The 21,508-nt window shown below is 39.5% G+C and overlaps 1 protein-coding gene across 1 annotated transcript; it reads right to left on the bottom strand.

Moving 5' to 3' along the window:
- Positions 1–3,012: 3,012 nt before the first annotated feature.
- Positions 3,013–9,747, bottom strand: LOC131250986 (geraniol 8-hydroxylase-like). The gene is made up of 2 exons (XM_058251417.1): positions 8,804–9,747; positions 3,013–3,840 (listed from the first exon to the last, which is right to left on the bottom strand). Exons 1-2 carry the CDS (start codon positions 9,695–9,697, stop codon positions 3,235–3,237), a joined length of 1,500 nt encoding a protein of 499 aa, XP_058107400.1. The 5' UTR covers positions 9,698–9,747; the 3' UTR covers positions 3,013–3,234.
- Between the last annotated feature and the right edge of the window lie 11,761 nt (positions 9,748–21,508).

The following is a 21,508-nucleotide window of genomic DNA, read 5'->3' as shown; positions in this document are numbered from 1 at the left end:
TGAAACCGAATTTTCCCACAACCGCTTCGATGAAGGCCCAATCCAACCTGTCGTAAGCTTTCTCTATATCAAGCTTAATAAGGATGTTTCCGCCCCTAACTTTTCTATCAATATCCCGAAATAGCTCCTGGGCAAGCGCACAATTTTTCACTATAGATCGGCCTTTGACGAAAGCACCCTGTTCAGGAGAAATGATATGTGGAAGCACACTACCAAGCCTGTTAACAATCACTTTAATAAAGACCTTATAAATATACGTACATAAGCTGATAGGACAGAAATCAGAAAAATGCTTAGGCACTGGACATTTTGGAATCAAACAAATAAGAGTTGAGGAAAAGGCCTTGGGAAGGGGACTTCCATGAAAGAAAGCGCGAATAGCTCCAAGGATGTCTATCCCGATGATGTCCCAACAGCTATGGAAGAAGGCCCCACAGAAACCATCTGGGCTCGGAGCACTGTCAACCAAGATAGCTTGAGTTGCAGCTTGGACTTCCTCCATAGAAGGCTCACGTAGAAGAAGATTGTTATCTTTGGCCATGACTGAAGGAGGAATCACTCCCAGCAAGGAATCAGATGGGAGAGATGGCCCGGCTTGAAGGAGGGACTCAAAAAAAATCCACAGCAGCCTGCTTGATGGCCTGATGGTCTGATAGGATTGTTCCGTCATCTAAGTAAATGCTAAAAATGGTAGCTCTTCTAGCACGGTCTGAGGCGAGGGAGTGGAAGAATTTTGTGCTCCAATCACCCTCCTTGAGCCATTTATTCCTAGCCTTTTGTTTCCAAAATACCTCTTCATAAAGTTCAGCTTGGCCAAGCCTATCTCTGGCTTGTTGAAGAGCATCCATGGACAGAGGATTACTGCTATCCAGACCAGCAGTTTCAGCATCCACAAGCTCCCTTTCAGCACGCTGGACATTCTGGAAAATGTTCCCAAACGTTTGGGCATTCCGGATTTTAAGCGCTGACTTCACATTCTTGAATTTACTAGCAAGGACTAGCAGTGGGTCTCCCAAGACATCCGATTTCCAAGCATCCAAAACCAGCTCGTGCAAGCACCACATGCGCTGGAACCTGAACTGCCTTGGTCTGGAGTTGTTGAGCGGAGGAAAAGAAACCAGGAGGGGAGCGTGGTCGAAATTATGCCTGGGAAGGTGCGTCACTTGGACAGTCTGGAAGGAGGCCATCCAAGCATCATTACCACATACTCGGTCTAGCCTACCCCACACTCTAGCTAGCCCATGTTGATTGTTGCACCAAGTGAACCGGCTGCGAGTAAAACCCGCATCTCTTAGTCTCGCACTTTTAGCCCATCACTGAATTCCGCAGCGCTGATGGCATCAAAGCTGGCGGAGCTTCTTCTCTCCGTGGAATGAAGAACCGCGTTAAAATCACCGGCAACCAACCACGATATAGAGTAGCTATTAGCAAGCACATGAAGTTGCTGCCAAAGTGATCTACGAAGCATTCTGGAGCATTTATAAACAATGGATACAAGGCAGACATCCACCCTACCTTGGGCCCGAAGAAGAAATGACAGCAGCTGATCGGAGGTCGAAATGAGGTCCACGGCAATGGAGGAGTTATGGAAAACCCAGATTTTTCCTCCTTCGGATGCATTAGATAGGGAAGAATAGAACCCAAGTTTCAGACCGGTGCTAACCCGCTTAGAATCTCTAAGCATGGGTTCAAGAATAGCAACAAGAGCAGGATTCTTCTCGCGAATGAGGCGTTTCAGTGAGCAGATGGTGGCAGGATTGCCCACTCCTCGCACATTCCAAATCAACCAGCTATCCATAAGAAATTTTAACAAGTCCAAAGCCACGACGCTTCAACTATCTCAGCCTCCCCTTCCATCCACCATCCAGCCCCAAGAGCGTGGCCGCCTTCCAGCCGTTTTCTTACAATTGGAAGGGGGAAGGACAGAAATATTCACGAGTTACACACTTGCCATGCCACTTCTCAGGTCATTCTCCTCTCTTCATTACCTTAGAGGAAAATTAAAATAAAGCTCCCAAAGCCTTCAAATTTCAAACAATATGGACCACCCATGAAAGGTTTCTGCAACTCTTTTTTTTTTTTTTTTCTAATCGATGATATATTCCATTCCAAAAATCTGTACAACCACTATTCATTCAGGCTCGATGGGCAAGGAGTAATTGGGATACGGGGTGTGATGCCGCACCGAATGCTTACTGTATATTTAAAAATGAGAAAATTAAAGTTTGCTCTTTGGGACCCACTCATGGTTTGGACAAATGGCTAAGGTCATGGGCTTGCTCCCCATAGATGCGAGTTCGAGTTCGAATCTCCTCTCCGGACTTTATCCAATGGACGTGGTTTGTAAGTAATAGCATGCATCCAAAGGGAATAGTCTCACTTTAAAAAGGAGCAGAGATACCATATCATCATCCAACAAGAAATAAGAGAGTTTTGGGGATGTGTTCAGGAACTTATTGAAAGCAAAGAATGGTCTTACATTATCAAATTCTAGGCAAGGGTATGTTAATCTTGAAGAGTCCAAGTCAAAGGTAGTGTAAGCTCTCCTTCAAGAGAAAATCTTGGGGAACCAAAAATCCCATAATCATTGATGGCTAGCAGTGGGAGATAGAAACACAAGATTCTTTCATGATTTGGTCATAGAGAGAAGATGTACATCCTCTATCAAGCTCATTAAATCAAACTTAAGAACAACCTTAAATACCCAATCTGACATCGAAGAGGAGGCAATTAGATACTACAAATCGCTTTTTACCTCAGAAGGAAGCAGGGGTTTAAGAGGAGGTTAATTGTCGGGTGCATTCCAGCAATCATGTCCATGCAAGACAATGAAGGCCTACTATGTAGTCAGGACAGACAGGATGTTAGGGAAAATTACGGATTTTAAATTCTAATCTTACTGGCTATCATTCAGATAAATTCAAAGAAGAACCGATCCCAAAAAAAAAAAAAAATACACTCATTAAATTGGACGCATTATATATAAAACCATGCATGGCGCATGGACTTTCTTAACTAACTCCCTATTACCTATCAGGCTCTACAATCATTGCCTGCAGGAAAGTATAGACTAAATCAATGGTGCACATTCAAAGGAAAATATATTTTTATGGATCAGATGTCTAGAATCATTCATACATAGCAGTTTTTGCACCAAGGGATATCCTTGCTATAGCCCCAAGATTCTTGCTCCAAATTTCATAATGGATCAACCACATATTCATTTAGGCAATGCTAGTCATTTAGTGCAGGGATAGCACGTAGAGGGGTTGCCAATTGCAGGGTTATACCGAACTTAGAGCTCATGTCCATATCTTGAGGCATCATCCCATTGGGAAGTTTCCAGTCGAATGAATGGAGAAAAGATGCCAATAATAGGTGGACCATCCTAAATGCAAGTGGTAAGCCTGGGCAAATCCTCCGGCCTGATCCAAATGGTATGAGTTCGAAATCTTGGCCTTTGAAGTCAATGTCACTGTCCAAGAACCTCTCGGGTAAGAAGGATGCCGGTTCAGCCCAAACGTTGGGATCTCTTCCTATGGCCCACACGTTCATTGTAATCCAAGTGTTCTTGGGTATTGAAAAACCATGGACTTCAACATCAGCTATGGTTCTGCGAGGAAAGAGCGGACCCGGTGGATGCAAACGCAAGGTCTCCTTCACGATGGCTTGTAGATATGGGAGACGGATGATGTCTGACTCTTTCACCTGTTGTCCCAAGCCAATGGTCTCCTTGAGTTCAAATCGAGCCTTTGCCATTGCATTTGGGTTGTGAAGCAACTCTGCCATGGCCCATTCTACAGCGGTCGAGCTTGTGTCAGTTCCTGCGATAAATATATCCTGATGATTGAAAGTGCATGTCTTTAGTCTTGATGTGTGCAGAGTTGGTGGTAAGGTAGTCAACTCATAACGTTAAAAATAACAATAATAATAATAATAATAAGAGAGAGAAGAAGAAGAAGAAGAAGAAATAAATAAATAAATAAACGTGAAGAAATCATATGGAGAAAACAATGAGCAAGAATTACAAGGTACTAATGCATGGGAACACTTGGTGGGGTCTGCTTCCAAGCATCTATCTTTGATTAAATGGTTGAAACCCAATCCGGATTGGGTGAAGATTAACGTAGATGGGTCATTCAGAGGTAACCCAGGGAGCTCTGGTGGCGGTGGGGTCTGCAGAGGAGATAGAGGCCAGTTTATCTTCGCATTTGCGGCGGGATATGGGGTTGACTCTAGAACCACGGCGGAGCTTCCTGCTTTCCACGATGGCCTCTCCCATTGTCTCTCTTCAAGTCTCTCTAAGGCAATAGTCGAATCAGACTCCTAGCTGGCCATCGACGTTCTGAACGGTTTAGTGCATCCAAGCTGGAAATGGGCCTACTAGACCCACAAGATCAGTAGATTAAAGCTATCGGGGCAGGTGCGTTTTGTTCACATATTCAGGGAGGGTAACGCTCCAACGGATGCCTTGGCCCGTTTGGGCAGTGCTGCTCAATCGTCAGTGTGGTTTACTTAGTTTTCGGCCCTCCCTTCTGAAGTTAGGGGTCTTCTTTTCCTTGACAAGGTGGGACTGGGTTCGATAAGGGAGCACGATGTTTTTTTATTTCTCCTTGGTATTTTTTTCTCTAGTTTTTCAGTTTTGTTTCACAATAGGCTCACAGGTGTTTATTTTTTGTGCCCCTGGTCTTTTGAAATGAAATCATATTTTCAAAAAAAAACAAAAAAACAAAAAAAAAAAACACTTGGTGTGCTCATTTTTTAATAAGTGGGGCTGAGTGCTCCGTAGTAACCTAACTGTTGATATGATGACTTTTGTGATTCCATTCATCTATTTAGTAAATAATATCTTCTTCTTGTTGTTTTTTTTATATTATTATTTAAAAAAAATACCTATATTGAGTTTTTCCTTAAACATTTCTTTTGGTTTTCTAATGTGAAAAATTTTTATGCACCATTCATCCCTAGTGGGCTCCTTTGATATCGAAATGCTAGATACCTACACCACAAGCCCCACCTGCATAGTACATTGGAGTAGGGTGGGAATTTGAAGTCTGTAATCATCTCTTCTTTAAAAGAGTGTCATCTCTCCCCTGTCATACACTCCTTGCTATATTTTTAAATGATTCTTGAATGTATGCTCTACAACTTTCTAAATATTTGAATCCTGGTGTATAAAAAATTAAGAGTCATTTAATCTTTTTTATTTATAATTCTATCATGTTACTATATATTCAACCAATTAGCTAATAAGATTATCCATAACTTCAAAAATCTCTAAAAATTTCTAAAATCTTATAGAGACCACACATGAGTGTGAGTAGATAATGGTATCTAACGAATTTCTTCTTTGTCACAGAGGTCCTTACCCTACAACCAAATACCACGTATGGACATGTTGTAAAATCCTCTTAACCCGGAATGCTGAAGAGAGGAAAGGTTCTTTTTTAGGTACTCTTGGGAACTGATTCAATGGAGACGGGATGGGCCTTAGAGGATTGGACGCGGATTAGTTGCTGCGAGGTTGAGTAGCAAAACTCACTACTGAATTAGCGTCACCAAATTCTGTGGGCCTACCATGATATATATATATATATTGTATACATACCGTCCATCCATTTGGGGCCCGTTTGGCTATATATATATATTGTATACATACCGTCCATCCATTTGGGGCCCGTTTGGCCGGGTGGATTGGAAGGGATTGAATGGTATTAGGGTGGATGGCATGGATTTCAAGGTAATGATGGTGTTGTCAGTGGATTGTCTTAAGATCCATGGGATTGCTATATCGAGTCTGTTTGGCACGCCCAGCCAATCCTGGGATTAAACCTTCCCATCCCTTCCAATCCCTCAAACCAAACACCTCCCAGGAAAATTTGAATGGATTATGGTGGATTGGATGGGATTTAAAGGTAATGATTGTGTTGTCAGTGGATTGTCCTAAGATCCATGGGATTGCTATATCACGGGATCAGGTCACCCGGTCTATTTGGCACGCCCGGCCAATCCCAGGATTTAACTTCCAATACCATCCAATCCATTCCAATCCGCCCGGCCAAACGGGCCCCTGAAGAGATCATTTTAGGGCATGAGACAAAGAATGAAGCGGATCTAAAGCTTGAGTGAATCCCACCAGAGAAAACAGTGGGGAGAGTGACGCCCACCATTGAAACCTTCCTACCATAATGTTTATTTGAGATCCAATCTCATAAGTTAACATAGACATGAAAGAAGGAAAAACACAAATATATGGAGCTTTGGATCTGACTCATTCTTTGGATCATGCCTTATATTGATCTCCCCGAATGGATGCAACACATACATCTTGGTGGGGCCCACCAAACTTGGCAATGTCACTTCAGTTGCGAGTCTTGGTATTTGAACCCCTCCTGCCCCCAACCAACCTAAAAGGAAATGACCTTCCCTTTACCTCTTAGAAATATTATTATTGAGAGAGCCCACATAAAGCTATGGAATTTGGGTGCGGGTCTTTTGTCCGAATAAAATATCAAATAGAGAGCATGTTGGCATTTTAGAGATGACTAATTAAAATGATCAGATCTCGCACATATTAATAAATGTGCTGCAGCTAACCACTTCAGTATATATATAGGCACAGATAGGTAAGGCAGGGTAACAGTTTAGTGGGTGAGGTCGTGACCGTGGGACCCACCTTGATGTGTTTGTTGTACATCCACATTGTTCAACTGTCCATTCATTTTGCCAGATCATTTTTGGGGCATAGTCTAAAAATTAGGGCATAGTCTAAAAAATAAGGCAGCTCCGAATATCAGGTGGACTGAACAGTATGGATTGAATCCCCACCATCAAAAGCTTCTGGAAGGCCATAGTTGTTTTGGATCAAGCTGCTATTGTGTTTACCATTCATCCAGTTCTGTGTGACCTTATCAACAGGTTGGACGGAAAATAAAATTACAATGCTCCTTAAGAAGTTTTTAATGGTAGACGCTCAATCACCACTGTGATTTTCCTGTGTTGTAGTCCACCTGAGATTTAGATTTGCCTCATTTTTATTATTATTGTTTTTTTTTTTATACCTAAAATGAGTTGGCAAAATGGTTGAATGGGGTTGATATTATAACACATACATTGAGGTGGGCCCATGGTCAGGGCCTTACCCACTAATTGCTGTTATTCATGAAATCCTAACAGAGAATTGGTTTGCAACTTATAGTGAGATTATCTTAAAGAGCGGCACTTACATATTCATGAAAAAGAGAGGATTTATAGTGAAAGAATCTCCTCCAAACTTTCATCTAAGAGAGGATTTTTTTTTTTTTTTTGTTTACTGTCAGATCACACTTCACAGTTAGCCACCCCCACTAGGGAATCGATGCCAAGACCTCGGTGTTGAAATGAGGTATCTTTCACTCAGTCTACCACCTGAACTATGCATCTGGGTGTTGCATAACGTCAACGTTGTAACTACGGACTAACTCTCTTACCGCTAAGCATGACTTCTTTCTTTCTTTCTTTCTTTCTTTCTTTTTTTTTTTTTTTTCTTTTTAAGCATTACTACTCAGCTGTCTAATGTTCCAAGACACCACAATCGTCTTCTAAGCCTTTATGTAGTTATTAAAAAAAAAAAATTGGATTTCAACGTAGGAAACAGTACTGCCAACAAACACACACATAGGCATCATTAAATTGCCATCTCAATGGGATCCTTACTCTTGATCCGGTTGTAGACTCTCGGGAGTTTCAACACGGGTCAAGGGTTCGAGTATCCATAGGTGGTGAAATTCCACTAGTGTATGTGTGTGGGGGTGTGTGTACGTGTGTTAAACCGAAAAAAAAAAAAAAAAAAAAAATTTGCCATCTCAATGGGTAGCAAGCTCTTCATGGAAAATAGATTTTTTTTTTTTTTTTCCTTTTTTTCTTTTTCGTTTTTTTCATTTGTCCAATGAATATTCTCCTATCCATCTTATATATATAGCTTATTTGTTTGTAATGTCTAAACAACAACGCCCTGTTGTAAAATAATATCAATTTCATCATAGAAGGATTTAATAACATTAATCAATTTCACAAAATGGTTTGAAATTAACTAATTTCCAAAATAATATAGCTATATTTGAAATTAACTAATTTCCAAAATAATATAGCTATATTTTTTTAATCTCTCTCTCTCTCTCTCTCTCTCTCTCTCTCTCTCTCTGTGGGGACGTGTTTCTATTTCTTGTGCTCTACGGATGGCAACTAACTGCAATACACTGTTCCAAAATCTTACTTTTGGTAGAAAGAAAAGTATAACTTTGTATTATCAACGTATCACCAAACATAGAAACACATGGGGTGTGTTTATCAATGAAATGATTTTCCTTCAAAATTCAACTTTGTACTATCATTGTGCCCTAGCATCAATGTTTGCAAACCAAGACAAATATCATAGAATTTTTTATAATCCAATTAAAAAACTTAATTGGGAGTTCTAATCATGTGGATTGCCTAGATCTAATCCTCCATGGCTTGCAACTTACCACAACTTGACTCACCTGAGTTGACTCCACTCGACCAGATTTCACAAAAGCTCAACAAAATTTTGATTTGGTCACGACTCCATCAAAACCCAAGTTGGCACAACTCAACATTATATATATTATTTATACTTTTTAAATACTATAACTAATACTGGGGGAAAATAAAAACGCTCAGATAAAATTGTATGATCTTTCAAGAAACTTACCCGAGTTGAGTCAAGTTCGTGTTTTTAAACTATGGATCAAGCCAAAAAAAAAATTTTAAAAAAAAAACACATGTGAAGGAAGTAAGATGGTACCGTAAGTATTGGCAAGATATCTTGACGGCCAAGTTGGAGGCCGTTCTCATCTTTTTCATTGAGAAGCACATCGAGGAAATCATTTCTTCTAGGAGAATCGGACGATGTTGATGTAGACAACATCCTTTCATCGATCAGTCGATCAAAAATTGCATACAACTTCTTGAGATTAGCGGCGATTCGACGCCTGATGCCTTGTGGATCAATTGGCCTCAGCACTGGAAAATAGTCCACGAGGTTGGGCCTACCGCTCTCTTTCAAAAGTTCCCACACCAAATCCTTAAAGTCTTGTGCTGATTTGGAGTTGGGATCGACCAAATCGACAGAGAAGACTGTGTTGGAGGTCAAGTTGAGGGTGGTAGTGAAGGTGGCTTGGCCAATATCAACTGCGCGTCTTGCTAGCCGATCCTCCTGTATGTGAGCGATAAGATCTTGCACTTTCTTGTGTCGAAGGCCTTGGTTGGAGGCGATTCTTGCTGTGGTGAACATTTCTGTGTTAAATATCGTTCGTAGCTTTCGCCAACGTGTGGTTGGTTGTGACCACACGATTGATGACTCATGGAAGTTAAGTGCGCGAACGGCATCAAAAACTCTTCGACCGGAGAAAGATTGATCATTCTTTTGGAGGACCTCTTTGGCCATGATTGATGATGAAACGACGATCATGGTTGTGGAGCCCAGCTTAAGTGTCATTAGTGGGCCATACTTCTTGGCGAGCTGAGCAAGTGACTCGTTGGGTTTGCTGCCGAGTTTGAAGAGGCTTCCTAAAATGGGAAGTGGGATGGGACCTGGTGGGAGCTTGCCATTAGAAAGTCCTCTTTTTCTTGCAAGAAAGAGAAGATGGATGCATGCCCACACCATCAATGTCCACAGCAACATAATTGAGTAATCCATCTCTCTCTCTCTCTCTCTCTCTCTCAAATCTGAACTCTGAACTCTGAACTCTTATAGAGAATGGATGCACATGGTCCATTGAAAAGGAGTTACGTGATACTGTGGCAGCGTATCACACTTGATGCGCAGGCACCCAAAAAAAAATAATAATAATATTGATTAAAAAAATCTAACCTTTGATTCATGGGCATTTGTTTATTGAAACGGAGCCAGTGGATATTTTTTATTTCGACGGTCCAATAAATCTCCACTTATCATATAATTGGATTATTTAATATCAGTAGCTCTTAAGTTGGACGCAAGTTATAGTCCACCTAGTCGGCAACTTCCAACCAATTAAGAGCATCTGAAATCCAACCTGTCGAATAGGTTGGCCGAACCATGAGGATAGCCTAGTTAAAAAAATTAGCCCCATCTACTTATTGGGCGGACCACAACATAGGAAACAATTTCTAGCCATAATAAAGAATAAATTACAAGCGTGGTTCACTTGAAAAGTATATGTGGCTATTTTTTTATGAAAGCAGTACTCAGGATAGGACCAACCTATTAGATGAGTTGGATTTTGCACACGCATCACAGGTTGGAAGTTATCTGTTATGTCAACTGTAATTTGTAGTCCAACTAACTGAACCTAAGAGTTACACCTCATTCATCGGCGTGGGGGAGTACATATTTGACGCTTTCTCAGTGGCTTCTGCACGCCGATGAAATAACGTCATGACAAAGACCCACAAAGTTCAATGCTACCCAGAAAACACCTAAGGGGCTGCTTAATTTTTTATTTACAAGGTAAATGCATGATAGATAAATAGGTATGATTTTAGATAAGTATTTCCATCTCAAAATGGGTATAAAAAGGACTGACTTAAATATGTGAGCCCCATCAATTTGTATGTGACATTTTGATGTAGAGTGGGTCGTGGATAATTTCATGGTCAGGGTGGATCAAAAGAGGGCCGGTCAGAGATGGAGATGATCCAGACCGTCAGAACTTAAAACGGACGTATCTCGCAAATCGGAATGAGTTATCGCATGTAAAATATATGATTTTGGGCTAGGGCATAGCCGGGTTGCACAAGCTGGATTTGTAAAATACCATCAGATTGACAGTCATTTCCCTGTTCTAATTCCATTTTTATTATAAATAGTAAGTTTTAGTCTAACTGTAACTCTTCGTACATTGGGCTTTAGGAGTTGTGTCCAACACGAAAAGTGGAAAAGTTAGGAAAGCTTTGGCCAAATAGGACACTTACTATTTTTAGCCGAAAACCTCACGCACTAGTGGAAATCACAACCATCGATAAATAGTATGTTTACCATTTATAGTAAGTCACGAATTCTAGGAGTTTTAGTTATAGTTTGATTTCGAAATTTCTTTCATAGCTTAGTATCCCTATTTAAAGGAGTGTAAACTCGTTTATTGGATTCATCAATCAATTTTGAATTTTATAGAATTTATTTTTTATTTTCCTTGTTCTTTTCCTCGTGGATTTGAGAAGTCTTTGTGAGGAGTTTAGAGAAGTTCCACGGATTCGGAATAGTTATCCCCTTGAGGAAGACAATGCTCGACCTCATGTCCTTCCCGGCATCACATGTCCATGTTGTTCATATATTTTATCGGAACATTTTAGGGAATGAGCTTTAAAATAAATTTGGATGGGTAAAGATGTCCATGTCGTTGAAATAGTGAGGTGGATCAGACCTTGTTTTACATGGGTAAAGATAAATGTGGATGGTTCTGCTAGGCATAAACCGGGGGCAGTTGGAGGTGAGGGAATTTGTAGAGGAGATAGGGGACAATTCCTTTTTGCCTTCTCTTTTGGTTTTGGTGCCGGTATGAATTCTTATTCTGAATAGCGAGTTGTTTATGAGGGACTGAAGTTGGGCCTAGACAGAGGCTTCAACTAGATCATCATTGAATCTGACTCGCTTCACGTGGTGAAAACTCTTAATGGGATGTCTCAAGCAAATTGGAAATGAAGCTACTGGATAAACCGCATAAACAAGTTAAAGAACAGAGGAAGGGTTGAGTTTGCGCATATTTTTAGAGAAGGCTACTCCCCTACAGACACATTGGCCAGGCAGGGGGGTGACTCTCAATCATCCTTAGTTTTTGAGCATTTGCAAGACATTCCCCCTAAGATCCAAGGGATGATTTTCCTTGACAAGACGGGCCTAGGAGCGATTAGAGAGAGCCGCAGCCTGTAGATAGACTTTGTAGATGATTTTCGTGTCTTTTTGTTGGTTTTGATATGATAGGAGTCCTCAGGTTCTTTTTCTCCCATGATCTCCTGAATCAATCTATGTAACTACGTACGGAATTTTCTATCAATGAAGACATATTTTGTTTCAAAAAAAAAAAACAAAGAATGAGCTTTAAAATGTGCAAATGCAAAGCTCAAGAGGCCTACACCACAAGAAGCTAATGTAGTAAAACTTCCATGGTTGAAAGGTTTTTACTTCTTAGGGTGTATAAGACCTTTTATTTGTCATCTAACCTGTTAATAAGGTCACATAGACTTTTCAGTGCACCCTTCTTTGCCTCGTTCCCAAGAAAAAGAATCCGGAGTATGTAAAAAACTTCAGACCGATAAGCTTATGCAATTGCATTATGAAAATATTCTCCATGTTGTTGGCATTCGGGTTGGCTCACATTTTGCCCATGCTCATATCCAAAGAGCAAGGCGTTTTTTTCAAAGGTAGATCAATCACAAATAACATTTTCTTAGCTAGAGAGATGGCCCACGAGATTGACAGCAAGGTATATGGTGGCAACTTCATCATCAAATTGGATATAGAGAAAGCATACGATAGAATGGAATGGGACTTCATCAATCAATTGCTTCAGAAATTCGGCTTTAGCCCTCCTTGTATAGCTCAGCTTCAGCGATGCTGGAAAAATATATCAACTTCTCTGTTCTCATCAACAGAAGGAGCTTCGGTTTTTTCAAAAGCATGAGAGGTCTCCGTCAGGGTGACCCTCACTCTCCGTCCATATTCATTCTTGCAGTTGAGGCTTTAAGTAGAGGCATGGCTTCTCTGTTTACGTCAGGGAGCTGTCAACATTTCCACCTCCCCAAATCTTATCCTACAATTACGCACCTATTTTTCGCTGATGATGCAATTGTTTTCCTTAATGGCAAGCTAGCTAATGTGAAAATTCTCCTCAGCTTCATTCGAGATTATGAAAGCTCTTCAGACCAAAGAGTCAATGTAGCCAAAACTACCTTCATTGCTCCAAAGAAAACATCAAGGAGAAAAGCCCAGCGACTTTCCAACATATCAGGCTTCTCCCAAGACTTCTTCCCCACATCTTATCTGGGCATTCCCCTCGCCAAGGGTAAAATCACGAGGCTGCTGCTGTAGCAACTTGTACAAAAGATTACCAACAAGATTGATGGATGGAAAGCTAAACTACTAAATCCAGCAGCCAGATTAGTCTTGATTAGACACGTTCTCTCAAGTATTCCTATTCATCTCCTATCAGCAATCAACATTCCGAAGGCAGTTAGTAAATCTATTGACAGCACGATTGCTAACTTCTTTTGGGGTAGTTCGAATCAAGGAAATAAGAGGCACTGGATCAGTTGGGATAAAATTTACACCCCTTTCCAAGAAGGCAGATTGGGAATTCATAAAATAAGGGAAGTTATGCATGCTCTTAGAGTCAAAATGGCATGGAACCTTATCAGAGGTACGTCCCTCTGGGCCAATTATTTTTCAGCGGCTTATCTGTGGAAATTCTTGTCTCGCCATGGCAGGTCACATTCCTTCTCTTCCCCCACCTGGAAGGAAATCGTCAAGGTGTTGCCCTTCACTCTCTATCATTCCAGATGGCTCATTGAAATGGGCAACCTAAGCTTCTGGTTCCACAATTGGTCGGGAAACGGGATCCTAGCTGGAGCCATTGTTTCGTCTATCCCTCCACAGTTATTGCAGACCTCAGTCAACGACTTCCATCCTGTTTCGGGCATATGGAAATTATCAGATATTTAGGATTTGATTTCTCCCCCAACGATGCAGACCTTGTTGGCCTCTAAGGTTGCGTTTTCCAACCATCCAGACAAGCTCATCTGGGACTTAACTACTTCCGACAACTTCTTAGTTAAATCTGCCTAGAATGGCATCAGACGACAACTCCCCAGGATCCCTTGGTCCTCTTGGATCTGGAATAAATTCCTTCCTCCTAAGCTGGCAATCTTCGCTTGGAAAACAACTTGCAAGGCGGTCCCTGTTGATGCGACAGTCCAGAAGCTTGGAGTTTCAATTGCCTCGAAATGAGAGTGTTGCAGGTTTCCCCAACCTCTGAGTTCGGCGCAAATTCCTGACATCTCTAATGACCACCCTCCTCTTCAACCCCAAGTTGACACCCTCCATTCAACGGTCAGCGTCTCCGCTGCTTCTCAATTCCACAGCAACCAACCGTCTGATCTCGGTATTCATAGCCCTCTAGGTGCGGAGGAGACCTTGAACCATCTTTTCTGCCAAGGAAAAATTGTCAATCGTGTCTAGGAATTCTTCAGCAGACTTTTCAATATTCCTCCTATCCAGGATCAGCCTATCCTTCCCAGGTTCATGCTTTGGACTACATCTGCTAGTCTCAGCTCCTGCTCTGTAATTCTCACGGGCCTCCTTCCTAGCTTAGTCATTTGGGAGCTTTGGATCAGTAGAAATGCTGCAAGATTCGAGGGGCTCAGTATGTCCGCCAGTAAGATCATCTTCAGAGTTTCTCGTTGGCTACGTGAGATTGGATCCTCCATTCCAATCTCGAACAGTCCATCCATGACCGAGATCGCTATCCTCAACTCCCTTCAGATCAACCCGACCCTTCCTCCCCTAGCTAAACCAATTATTATCAGATGGACCAAACTCCCAAAGGACTGGCTAAAGCTTAATGTTGATGGTTCTTCGAGAGGCAATCCAGGTGTCAGCGGCGGAGGAGGAGTGTGCCAGGATCACTCCGGTAACCTCATTTTTGCTTTTCACAGGTTCTATGGGACTACCTCAAACACGATGGCTGAAGCCCAGGCAATGCTTAATGGGTTAAATATTTGCTCCAACCTGGGTCTCACCAACATTGTGGTGGAGTCCGACTCCAAGCTTATTGTCGCAGTAGCTGAGGACCTTTCTTATTCCATTCCTTGGAAAATCTGGTATATTATGGGGGATATTCGGTTCAAAATTCAAAGCCTTGACCTGTCTTTCTCGCATATTTTCCTTGAAGTTAATGCCGTGGCTAATGCTCTTGTGAGACTGGCTAGTGACGGGTACCCGGACACTACCTTCAGAAGTCGAGCCTCGCTCCCTAGGCACGTTAGAGGTGAACTTGTTCTAGACAATACGGGCTTGGGTTCCGTTAGATCTCCTTGACCTTTTCTTCCCTGCCCTTTTCTGTAGTGTTGGCCTAGCAGTGTTCTCGACTTTGGTCCTTGTGGGACCCTCTTTGGGTCTACTTTTCTGTTTTTATGTGTATTACACGATAGGTGTGGTCCTCTCTCTTTTTGTAGGGACCCACCCGAATGGCTGTAAATTCTGTTGATTAATGAAATTCTCAGTTTTTTGAAAAAAAAAAAAAGGTCACATAGACTTGGATAAGAGAAAAATACAAATATCAACTTGATCCAAAACTTCCAAGGCTTCCAAGAAGTTTTTAACAATAGGTGTTCAAATTCGCATTGTTTCCTATGGTGTTGTCTGCCCCTCCTCAATTTTAATGTTCAAAAAGCAATACGTTTGTAAATAATTATTACTGATTTACACATATTTACACCAGTTAAGTAGACAATAAACAGTTAGACAAAAAATAGCCCATATGCCTGCGTAACCTATGTTAAACTCTGCCAGTACATCCAAGTTTTTACCAGGCGTAGAAAAGTATGACTTCCCTATAACCAGCATTATAAGAATTATATGTAACCCCCAAGTTGTGTTGGGCCAACTATGATGTATGTGGTATATCCATTCCATCCATCTAATTTTTTGGGTTGATTTTAGGACATCAACTCAAAATTGAGGTTGATCAACGACTTAAGGGCCTATTTGATTTTCCATGTTACATGTAAAACTATGATAAATAATTAATTATTACTTTTTCACTTGGTTTGAAAATGGAAGCGTAATTCCAGCTTGAAAATCAGTTCAAAATGTTTACTTAAATTTGTGGGGTCCATTGTGATGTATATGATATATCCGCAATGTTCATCTATTTTATCATAACATTTTGTGGTATGAGGCAAAAAATGAGGCAGGCCCAATGGTGTAGAGCAGGTCATGGACAGTTTCATTGCCAAGATGGATCAGAAAAAGCCTGGTCAACGACAGAAGTGATCTAGACCGTCTTACCTTAAATCGGGCGTATCTCACAATCCGAAATGAGTTATTCAACGAACTATGTATGATCTTGGGGTAGGATGAGCTACTTTAGCCACCCAACCCGCTATGTCGGGTTGCCCATGCCAAATTTACGAAATACCACTAGATCGACGGTCGAAATCCTATTGTAATTTTATTTTTACTATTTATAATAAGTTTTAATTTAAGTATAACTCTTCATTCGTTGGGCTTTAGGAGTTGCCCCCAACATGAAAAGTTCTTAGAATAATTAGGAAAACATTATGGTTTGGCCAAATAGGACACTTACTATTTTTTACTATTTTTGGCTGAAAACCATAGCACTAGTAGACATCACGACCGTCTATAAATAGTACGTTTACTATTTATAGTAAGTTGCGATTTCTAGGAGTTTTAGTTGTAGTTTGATTCCAAAACTTCTCCCATGGTTTAGTATCCCTATTTAAAAGGTTGTGAACTTGTTTATTTCATTCATCAATCAAATTACAAATTTTATAAGATTTATTTTCTATTTTCCTTATTTTTTTCCTCATGGATTCAAGAAGTCTCCATGTGGAGTCCAGAGAAGCTCTGTGAACTTGGAGTAGTCATCCTTGAGGAAGACGGTGATCAACCTTATCACGTTCATCCCTGTGTCACCCAACACTAAAGTGCCCCCACACGAAAGGAAACAATGGTTTAATTTGCCCACCATTGAAAGTTGTTTATTTCATTGAGCCTACATTGAGGTTTATTTGTCATCTAACTAATTTATAAGGTCGCACAAACAAGGATAAAGGAAAAACACAAATATCAGCTTGATCCAAAACTCTTAGGGGCCTCACGAAGTTTTTAACAATAGGCATTTGATTCCCATTACTGTATGTGATGTGGTCCACTTGAGCCTTGAATCTGTCTCATTTCTTAGCTCATGTCCTAAATTCAATCGGCATAACAAGTGAACGGTGTGGAAAGATGTAGTAATCAGTCATTAATCATTTTCAACATAATTAAAAAATCAAATAAACCCTAAGTGAACCACATCATTGAAAACAGTTAGGATGAAAATGCCCACCCTTTGAAACCTTCTCAAGGTCCGACGTGATGTTTATATACCATCCAACAAGCTCGCAAGGTGATTATTACCACAAGAGAAAACACAAATATTGGACCGGCCCAAAACTTCTATGTCCCTTAGAAGATTTCAACGGTGGGTGTTCAATAACTATAGTTTTTTGTAGTGTGCCCCACTTGAGTTTGGAATCTGCTTCGTTTTTAGGTCACGCTCTAACATTGGTTTGCATAACCAGTGGACGGAGGGGATATGATACAGCCACCACGGTCGACCCAGGAGTGGCATGCGAGACTCGAGCAGCAAAATGTCAAAGTCCGACAGCCTGTTTAAACTTGCTTGTCTGTCTTATTTGGTTAAAAATATAAGCATGATCCAAAACTTCTGTGGCCCCCGAGAATTTTTCAACAGTAGACGTTCAATTCAACTATTTCCTATGATGTGGTCCATTTGAATATTGTGTGTGTGTGTGTGTGTATATATATGCTTCCATTTTTTATCTTAAGCCCTAAAATTTTCTAATAAAATGTATAAACGGAACAGATAAAATAAATAAATCATGGTGGACCTCATGATAGAGCCCACAGAACTTGGTGACGTCAACACACCACCAAGGTTGGTGGTGTGTGGTACAATAGCCACCAACCTTGATGGTGTGTTGACGTCACCAAATTCCATGGGATCTAACATGAGGTATATGTTAATCCAAACCGTCCGTCCATTCGGCAAGCTCACAGTAAGGCTTGAGCCCAAAAATAAAACAGATCCAAAGATCAAGTGTACCACACTGTAGAAAGGAGTGGGCGATTGAACATCTGAAACCTTCTTTGATTCATAAAAATTTTTAATATTTGCTTTTCCTCTTCGTCTAGGTCTGTGCACCTTATGAACAGATTGGATGGAAAATAAATATTATGTTAGGCTCTATGAATGGTGAGAATATTATAATACTGCTATTTATGGTGTGGAAATGACTCATTTTTTCTCATGCATTAAAATTAGAGTTGGGCATGTCTGACCCGATAAGGTGGATCTGACCCGATCCGACCCGATTCGAACCAAACCGATAGCCAGGATCGGTGCGGCTAGAGGTGGGCATCGAGCTGAGTCGAGTCGAGGTGGGCCAAACTTGGCTCGGCTTATCCATGGTGTACTCGAGTTCGAGCTCGGCCTCGAGCTCAACATTGAAGCTTAGCTTGTTTGCCAAAGTTGTCAAGTCGAGTTCGAGTTCGAGTCGAGCTAGTGTTCGAGTTGAATCAAGTTTACCTCGAGTCAAGCTCGAGCTTGTTCATCTAATCTTTTACCATCTAATCTCCTCTTGATGCTTCCAGTTTCATTTCACCTCCAATTTACATTAGTTAGGCCAAAAAAAATCCAGTCCTTGAAGCAGCTTTTACACTACTACTTCATTCTTAGATCAGCCCATGAACAGTCCACGAAATATCAAGCACCCAAACTATACAACCACAGGAAAAAACGTTGATTGAATGCTCACCATTAAAAACTTCCTATGGTCCACTATAATATTTATTTTCCATCCATCCAAACCCAAGAAATTTACCGGATTGGATCAATGAAACTCTGATTTTCATGGAATACCGGCATCTTTCTTGCATCTAGATTGGATGGGTACAATCAGAGTTTGTGGGCCACTGATTGCTTGCCTCCAAGTGAAGAGGTTCGTAAGTAATATCCTATGAATACAAGGTCGATCCCACAGGGAGATGAATTGCGAGAAAGAGAAAATCAAATGCAAAACAAACTAAGTAATAAAAACTAAACTGATGATTTGATTTTGGAATTTTTGAATAGATGTAATTTAACTGAATTAAAATAACACCCAAGCTTCAAAGTTCCACACATAAGTTAATGTTCCAAAATCATAATGACTTGGATAACACAATTAGAATCTGAGCACTATGGTCAACTTAATCGAAAAATAAAATAATTTAAATATTTTAATAAATGATATAAAAGATTAGAAAATTCATGGCTTTACATCATTAATATATATTCTCAAGCGTCAGTGATTTTAAGAATTCAATATCAATGAGATAATGAAAATCAAAGAAATATAACATGTCGAGAACCTCTCCTATTTAGGAAATCTGATTAATCTAAGGTAAGCCTATCCATCAATGTGAATCTCACATGATAAAAACATATGGATCTCACAAGAGAATCAAAAATAAAACCTAAACAATAGATAACATGCATATACCATTCTTCTCATCATTAAAACAATCAATCATCATAACTTAAAGAATTATTAAACTCATGTGCTTCCCTTCTAGCTTAGGCTAAAGGGAACTTAGAAAAACATAACTAAAATAGAGAAAGAAAACAACAAGAAAGAAATAAATGTAAATAAAAAAGATCTAAAAGGAAAAAAAATCAACTTATAAAATTGAAAACCCTTTAAAAACCCTAAATCTTGCTCTTGAATGCTTTTAATGATGCTTAGGAATGTCCTAGGAAGCCCTATTTATAAGTTGGGAACTCTAATTTTCGTACAAAATTGAAAAACTCTAAAAACCACCTCAAATTTATGCAGTTTTTCAAAATAGACTTCTCGCTACACAGTTTATTTTAAATAGATTTTCCGCTGCATAATTTTTCAAAATAGACTTCAGAGCTTCAGAATACACTTTTTCAAGATGATTTCAGGATTCTTCCCTTTAAATCTTCGATTCTTTTCATTCCTCACTTGGTTGTCTTGGATCTTTGGCATGTGAATTCGTCAATCTTGGTCTCCTAAGATCCATCCCTTGTCTTGGTGATTCTTGAGCATCAAATTCATGCTTTTAGCACCCTTTTTTCAATCTAAGCTCTTAAATTCACCTTGCAACACATACATTAGTAAAATAGAATATTAAGCTGATTCATATTCATAAAATCAAGATGTAAATGAGGAAAATTATGCAATATTTGAGTCTCAACACACCCCCCAACCAACATTTTGCTAGTCCCGAGCAAAATAAGTGAAGAAAAATTAAAATTAAAATTAATTCTAGAAATAAAATTAAAATGAAAAAAAAATTCTAACTACACCACTTTTGCAGGTAATCTCGATTACATTTAGCATATACAACAAGCCTTTAAACCCCTAGGTTTTCCCTAGTGAACGAGTTATAGTTTCGTGAGGGTTTCTAGAAATGTTACCCATAAACATTGAAAACATGGAAAATAGTTCAACACTTAGAAATTTATACAATTATGCCTCCATTCATCATATGAATTCCAAAACAAAACAATACTTACCTTAAGTCTGAAGTTAGTTAGAATCTCAATTTCTTTATCCATTGCATCCTTGAGTTCAGAGACCTAATCAAAATTTAGAATAGTTATGATCCAATATACTTAGGTGCTCCGTGACACTAGTCTAACTTGAGAAATATGCATGTTCTCTATCCTAACTCCTTTCAATCATTCCAATCATATGAAATCTATAGTTATCTCCTTTTCTTTATGACATTTCTTCTTTTATCATCGTATCCGAATTATTATAGATCACCCATAGATGAATATTCCCACCGGGTTTATTTCATAACCTAAGGTATCGTACTTGTAATGGTAACAATAATGGATACTTAGGTATCCTTATTCCAGATTACTGACACGATTGTTATGGTCATTGCATTCATGCTCTATAATAAAAAAAAAAATTTCCATCACTTTTTTTCCTTCAATATTCTTTCTTTTAAGCATATATCAATAGTACTAATTCTTTAACCTTGTTTGAATCAAAATTTGTTATTCTAGTTCACATATCATATTCCTCACTTAGTCAGCTAGGGTATATTGTGAATTCAGTACATCAAATTACAACTCACTTTAAACCAGTGATTAGATAATTGAACTCAAGTCTATTATTTTCAGTTATCAGAATTCTGACTACTATCGACCTAGACTAAGTATTAACTTTAACTTTTGAATTCGCATAATATCATGTTCACATTCTTGTATATAAAAATATTATTTTAAAAACATTGAAAAAAATTTCCCATAAATCAAAAAAATTTCCCCATAAACCTTAAAAAAAAAAAAAAAAAAAAAAAAAAAAAACCTCACATGGATGACTATCCACACCCCCCAACCTAAAATATATATTGTCTCCAATGTAATAATAATGTAATATAGAGAACAATAAAAATAAAAGAAATGGTGGATTGTACATACCATAAAGAACTCACCTACTAGGTGACAATAAAAAAAAATTTGAATATGATACAAATCCTACACAAATGCTCCGTCAGACTAGGAGCATCAATCTGAATATTCTGGCTCATGAAGAGGGATGGACTCCTCTCCCAAATAAAAGTTTTTCACATAAGGCTTCAATCTCTGACCATTAACCTTATACACATTGTTATTATGTGGATTCTCAATTTCAACAACATCATGAG

The sequence above is a fragment of the Magnolia sinica genome, chromosome 7 (genome assembly GCF_029962835.1).
Source record: "Magnolia sinica isolate HGM2019 chromosome 7, MsV1, whole genome shotgun sequence".
Classification (NCBI taxonomy): Eukaryota; Viridiplantae; Streptophyta; class Magnoliopsida; order Magnoliales; family Magnoliaceae; genus Magnolia; species Magnolia sinica.
Note: the sequence above shows the minus strand (reverse complement) of the source record. Positions and strands in the feature narration are given on the sequence as shown.